The 6,996-nt window shown below is 38.8% G+C and overlaps 1 protein-coding gene across 1 annotated transcript in view; it reads right to left on the bottom strand.

Moving 5' to 3' along the window:
- The window catches only part of CRNKL1 (crooked neck pre-mRNA splicing factor 1), a 12,362-nt gene extending 5,628 nt beyond the window's left edge, over nucleotides 1-6,734 (bottom strand). Inside the window, exons 1-8 of the mRNA XM_009694904.1 lie at nucleotides 6,585-6,734; nucleotides 4,911-5,002; nucleotides 4,637-4,795; nucleotides 4,105-4,271; nucleotides 3,402-3,580; nucleotides 2,582-2,752; nucleotides 1,743-1,934; nucleotides 979-1,038 (exon numbers count right to left, since the gene is read on the bottom strand). Coding sequence (XP_009693206.1) covers nucleotides 979-1,038; nucleotides 1,743-1,934; nucleotides 2,582-2,752; nucleotides 3,402-3,580; nucleotides 4,105-4,271; nucleotides 4,637-4,722 — 855 coding nt within the window. The 5' untranslated portion in view covers nucleotides 4,723-4,795; nucleotides 4,911-5,002; nucleotides 6,585-6,734. The remainder of the gene's footprint in view (nucleotides 1-978; nucleotides 1,039-1,742; nucleotides 1,935-2,581; nucleotides 2,753-3,401; nucleotides 3,581-4,104; nucleotides 4,272-4,636; nucleotides 4,796-4,910; nucleotides 5,003-6,584) is intronic.
- Between the last annotated feature and the right edge of the window lie 262 nt (nucleotides 6,735-6,996).

Below are 6,996 nucleotides of genomic sequence, written 5' to 3'. Positions count from 1 at the left end.
CCCTGCTGAAAAGTTGAAAGTTCATAAAACCACCTCTCTAGAACAGGACAATATACTCCACCATGGATGAAGGCAAAAATGGCTAGGAGTGTTCATTAACCAATCAATTGATTGGTAAAATATCAGCCATCACTGAATCAATTAACAGCCAATCAACTCTTAATAATTACAGATTAATCCTAATCTACACAGCTGATACTCAGATGACATGATGAATAACAAAGTAGAAAAGGAAGTACACTAACTAAGATTTGACGACATTCCAAGTCAATGCTGATTAATTATCTTAAGGGTTTGCCCATGCTGATATTTTAGTTAAAGCTCACCAGCAAAGAACCCACAAAAAATGCTTCCTGAAGACCAATTGTAATGGGGAGTACACACTTGAAAGATGGGTTATCAAATGCAACTCCCTCAGCTGGGACCATGCAGACAATTAGGAACAGTTGCTATAAAAAGCAGTAACAAAACAGAGCAGTAAGTATTTTGCAGAGGCTATAAGCAACTAGGCTGAGAGCAGCTATAAAAGGAGCCACCTGAGGAAAAAAACAAGTAAGGAATAGGTAAGAGTCATTCCCTGCTGCTTAACAGTACCGGACTATCCTCTGACTATGTGTTATTTCAGCTTCTTAGAGCATATTTAGTATTTTGAAAATACTGGAGAAACCCTTGCATCTCATCTGTATGAGGAAATCTGACATCAGTGTGTGGCTTGCTATTTCCCAGTGATGATGCAGATTACAGCCATCTAACACCTTAGCTTCAAAAAAAAACCAAACCAAGCCATCAGCTTTGGAAGATGGGCATTATAAGAAACTGAAAGGGATATTTAAAGTCCTGAGCAGAATCTTCATGAATGGGCTAGCAGCCATTTGGAGCTGCTTACGCCCCTGAACCTTAGGGGGAAAGAAAAATCAAAGGAGCTTATCTTTGCATTTTTAATCCAAGACTCAATACAAACTGCTGGAGGAGCCATACCTTCTTGTGGGGAATGAGCTCGACACATGCCTGATACACCTGTCTGGTTCGCTCTGCATCCTGCAAGAACAGGCAAAATTAAATACTTTGTTCACTGCTAAGATTACATTGTATTTTGAATTGTGCAATGATTGCAAAATTGCAGAACAGTATTTTTAAGTTGTTTAGAATCATGTATACTTAAGATAGAAATGTACTTATCTATTTAGTATGCACAATTCAAAGATGGTAACTTCTGAAAATCAGTAAGTCACCTTTTCAAAACAAGATTCAACATTAAGAATTAAGACAATAAAACCAGGAGTACCCCCATTTGGAGAAAATCAAATCTTTTTTCCTTTAACAGACACCGAATATGTATACTACACTACAATTTTATGAAATAAAGAGCAGCTACAATATTACATGACTGATAACAGAAGAAATACTTACACAGCCTCAAGGCTATAGCAAGAATTTGACTGCTTCACAGAACAACTTCACAAGTAGTTCTGTTAAATATAAAACTATTTAACAGGTTCAGGTGCCTGGAACAGGCAATTCACACAGGGCTAGAAAGATCTACTTCTGCTTTTATTATCAGCATATTTCTGATGAATTGGGGTGAAACTGAAATATTTTACCCCTATGCATGGGAGGGGAAAAAAACCCCCATACTTAAATAGCAAACCCTGCAGCTAATTTTTATTAAAGTATCTGTAGTTATTTAATATAAAGAAAATACTTGGGAAGAAAAGTAAACAAACTGAGTTCTTATTACTTGCCTTTGCCTCCAGCTCTTCATATAATGCATAGTTAATCCAAAGATAGATGTATCTTTTCCAGTGTCTTTTCTCTTGAATTGGGGGAACATTGGCGATGGCTCTTTCATACACTTCTCGGACAGTCTCAGCATCTGCATCACTTTCAACTAACCTCAGGTAGTCAAACCATGCATCATAATTATGTGGATTTGCCTTCCAGAAAGATGGGAGCAGGGAAATGGGAAAGCAACTTCAGTAACTACAAACAACAGACCCTGTTCCTTTACTTACAGTTTTTATTCAGAATTTCTCCTTTACAATAGATCATCGGAATATTAATGAAAACTGTTAGTCTCAGGTATGCTTAAGCTAGAGCTTTTGGGTTAAAGTGCATTTATTTCTTTTTTACTGACAAACATTCTTTAAAGGCAAACAAGCTGCACTGTGAGAAGGGAAGAGGAAATGATGATAGTGAGGCACACCTGTTTTCTCACAAAAATGTATTTACACACAGGTGAGGTGTCCTGTAACAGTTACTGCATAATAGAAGAATAAGTTACAAGCTAAACCGCATTATCCCCCAAGATGACTGGGAAGGGTACCGAGCTCTGAGTTCAATCAAAAACTTTGGCTCCACAATCTACACTACAATGCAGAATCAAAAGCAGTGAATGCAAGTATCATCCTCTCCCCCATGGATGGAATTCTGCCTCCAAAACAACAGCATTCGCTTGCTATTTTCTTGGACCGAGTATCAAGGGTAACATAAAACTCGTCAGCCTTCATATCATGAGACACTCATGTGTCTTTAAGCAGCAGCTGGATCTATGATGAGCCCAGAGGATAGCTGTAATACATACCTTCACTTCCTCTTCATACTGGAATCTCCTCTTGCTGACAATGATGTCTTCAATTCCCCTTCTGTCTCCAAACTTCTTCTCAAAGATGGTGTAATTCTTGAAGAGATTTTGGGCCTCCTGTTTTGGAATTCTATCCAAGGCGTACTTGTAGATGACCCTTACTCTTTCAAACTGAAAATATTAAATATCATTTGAGTAATATTTACAAAGCAGCTTCTGTCCTCCCCCACAATTTCTCAATGAGCTTTTGGCCATATTTAATAGAATACAGAATCATAGAATACCTCAATGTAAATTACTGTTTTAGGACAAGACTAACACAGATCTCCCAGAAGAGTAAACTTCAGGGAGGGGGGAAATCTGTAAATACCAAAATGCACCATCTCTTATTCACGTACAGGTTTGGAATATTATTTTTAAGAGGTTGTGGGTTTGAGTTCACATGACATTTTCAATTCCTGGGCACTTCTAAGATACTGTCTGGGAAAAACATGGCTAACTCAGTTTTTTATCATGCAGGCCTACAACCTCTCAAACTTACACATCTGAGGATATGGGTTTGATCTGATGCCACTATTCTCAGGCTTGGCAGATTTGGTTCCCACCTTTCTTAGAATATATTTCCTTGACGCCACCAAAAGGCAAATGGAAGCTAAGCAGAAGAACCATCTCCTTAACTCAGACTACAATAACAGTATCTCATAAGGTGCTGAAACACAAGTATTGCAGTAAATGTTAAGTGGCCTTGAGTTTGACATTCAAGAAGGAATCTTGTGGGAACAGTTAGTTTTAGTCTGATGTATTATCAAGAAGGTCTTACTTCTTTCTGATTCTCCTCAAATTTTGCAAAAGCCACGTACAAGTGCTCATTCATATGCTCTTCTCCAAAGAACTCCACTGCCCTCTCGTATACTTTCCTTGCATGAGCAAAATAACTGTGCTTCTCCTCAAAGCGGGCATACTTGATCCAGTTCTTAACATCAGGATGAACAATAACAAGTAGAGCTATGTTAAAGAAACAGTGGTGATTGAATTGGACATTTCAAATTCCATTCTTCCCAGTGACTACAAGGTCAGGGACTATATGAAAAAACTCCCAAGGATGATAAATACAAAAAAATGCAACTGGGAAGAAGACACAAAACAGCTCTAAGCATGCAAAGGATTTGTGCCTTACTGAGAACTTAAAGAAAATTTTAAAAGGGATAAAAATCAGGCAAGGGTCAGGGAGAAGTTTAAGGAGGAGAAATCTGTAAGAAATAACGACTGCAAAAAAGCTGGAAGTGTGAATGCTGTTAAATATACACTGTTGTGGCAGGATGTACATTCACTTAACTGAATTTGGAAGCATATACTAAACATGCTTTTAGTACCTGCTGCTGGCTCTCAGCATGGTGGCTTACTCCCAACACAGCACAGTAAAAAGGAGCACAGGGACACAGCTGGACATAGAATAGATAAGAAAGAAATGAAGAATGCAGGCCTAAACTAGGGTAGGTGTCGCAATGCACTAAAAAGGATATATCTCTCATAAATGGTACGCGCCCTGTCCACCTCCTTGTATCTCAGCTCAAAGTTAATGTAGGAATGCCAAGCTTGCTCCTCTGGTTGCCACTCCATCCATCGTTCAAATACCTGACGTGAGCCAGCAACATTCCCCAACATCTCTTCCATGTAAGTATATTTATACCTTGGAAAACAAGATCAATTTTTTACAATCACAGAGTAAACACACAAATCACAAGGATGCAAAGATTTTTTTGAGTGTTTAGTAAGAGCATTACTGAGATCTCTTCACCTATTTCCCACTTCCACCTCAGAAACGCCTCTAGATACCGCTGCGATGGGCAGCACCCAGGCACACATAAACATCCTTATCTCCCAATACCACTTAAAGTACAAAACCTTTCCAAAACTTAAGCCTTCCTCTTTTTTTCAGACCACTCTGAAGACTTAGGAGAAACAGAAAACAATGCACTTTTGCATGATACCAAAATAGAAAATTATCTGTATTCTTTGGGGGTAGAAGCAATGCTCCATTCTCTGCAAACATACCAGAACTGGTTCACCCTGGGGAGAGTGGTAATGGCTCGATCCCAAATGTTTCGAGCATGATTAACCTGGCGGTTCTTCATTTCCATTTCTGCATATTTCAGCCAGAGTGTGACATTTCTGTAGTCTACATCTAACGCACGCTCGTAAATGGAACGGGCTCTGGAAAGCAAAGAGAAATAAGCTGCATTTATAAAGTGCCTCCAAGACTCTGATTGTGTTTGTCAACATGTGTCATAAAAGGTTTATGAGAGGTCTGCAGCTGCATCATAATTACCTCTGTATTTCTTTTAGGCTTTCCTCCCATTGTGCATACTTTATCCAGTTACTGATAACAGTCCTGTTCTTTCTTATGTTATCTTCAAAAGTCTGAGGAGAAAATTATTTCTGTAAGTAAGAAATCCCTCTGTGCAGACAAATCTTGTTATAAATGGCTTATGGAATATTATTATTATCATTATAATTAAATCCAAATGTCTTGCACCCATGCAGATGTATTAAGAAATCATACTCAATACAATGCTTTCTAAAAAATGCATAACAGAGAAGCTAGAAGTGTAGATCATTATACAGAACAGGACTAAACTCAAGTTCCTGCAAACTGATATGTGAAATACTGATGGAATAATAACTGACAGCCCTAAAATCTTACTTTTATTTCTAATCTCTTGCTTAATGTTTCAATAGCAACATTACCTGGACAGATGGAATCCGGCCACTGCAGACAACCCTGAATATACTTGGATGCACTCGCATTTTACTCACTTTGACCTGTATGTATCATTGCTCTAAATTCTTTAAAGCAAGATGCCTCATTCTTATTCCCTGGATTTAATAAGCTGGCATCAAATGTGTTAGACAAATTTCACTGCTCAGTGCAATGGTAAGGGCAGCTTCAGCCTTGTCTTCAGCTATTGTCAGGATCAATACCATTGGTATTTAACATGTGACTGAACATGCTTTAACACAGTTAACGTGGTGGCTTGTTACTGCCATTCATATGAGAGATGAAATAAAGAGAATATCAAACATTATTTTTGCAGTGCTGTGGTGTTGATCATCTGACTCCAGTTACCCTGTGTGTTGCCCGAGTGAGGTACACCAGCATCCAGCACAGCAAGGCCCAAAGTCTTCATGAAGAGCCTTAGCCACTATGGTAAGGAGGAAAATGAATACCCACTCAGGGCTGAGTTACAGGAGTGCTGTGGTGTGCTACAACAGTCACCAGTTCTGAACATACGCATATATGCTTCAGGGAATGATAGCCCTAGCTTTATCTAAAAAAATTGCTGAGTGCTGAAAACATTTAAAGTTCCCTGTTAGAGACATGCTTGCTTTGCTGATCCAGAACAGCAGTTACCAAAGACAAAAACAGAACAAAACTGTAGGTAAGTTTGCACAAGCAAAGTAATTCTTTTAAATAAAGAATTAAAAATTATACCTGAAGTCTCACATGCCAAACGGTTAAGTTTCAAGATAATCATCAAATATAACCATGATCAGTGTAGGAAGTTATGTTCTAAAGCGTGCTAATACCATAATTATACAGAATAGAAATATCCCTTGCAAACACTGTGTGTTTTTAAATAGTCGAGGTGGAAAAAACAGTAGAATTAATGTAAAGCTTGCTAATGTTCTGTGATGCTGACTGGCCACATACTAGTGGTGATGAAGAAACTGCGTATAAACCACGTATGTAACTACCCTTGCAGTGTTCTGAACATGGTCAATGAGATGTGTACTACCAAATTTTACGTTAATGTTTACCTTACAAATTTTGCACAACAGCAGCATTTTCTATGAAATGTTGTATCTTTTTCAAAGAATTGATATTCATCTGGAAAATCCACAAGTAGTATAGACTACATCTTGTTTAACTTAAAACATAGTAAAAATTTAGTGCTTTATACAAGCATCAAGTTTAGGAGTTTTAGGGCTTTTTTTCCTTTACCTTCCTTTTCCGGAGTTTATAGTCATTTAACTCTTCAACATCTGTGATCTTCTGTTGTGGAGGCGGTGGAAGAAGTTCAAGTTCTCTCTCCTTTGCTTCTCTTAAGAGCTGTTCTGCTGTGATCTGAACTTCTGCAGGTGCTTTATTTTTCACCTGTAAAGTTAAAGGGCCATGATTCACATTTCCTCCTAATGCAAAAAGCGAACTATCTCCCCCATGATTAATTTACTGCGGTAGCGTACTACGTTCGGCATTTACCGAAGAAGGAACCGGAGACTCCCGAGACTGACAGGGACCTTAACACCAGCACTAGCCCGAGCCTACGCGGCTCCCGCCCGGGGTATGAAGAGAAATAAAACTTCCCGAGGCCGTGGAGAGGGGCGGTTGCACACGCGGAGCCGCCAGGGGCCAC

Source organism: Cariama cristata, unplaced genomic scaffold (assembly GCF_000690535.1).
Source record: "Cariama cristata isolate BGI_N322 unplaced genomic scaffold, ASM69053v1 scaffold34950, whole genome shotgun sequence".
NCBI classification, from domain to species: Eukaryota; Metazoa; Chordata; class Aves; order Cariamiformes; family Cariamidae; genus Cariama; species Cariama cristata.
This window is presented reverse-complemented; position numbering and strand designations above follow the sequence as displayed.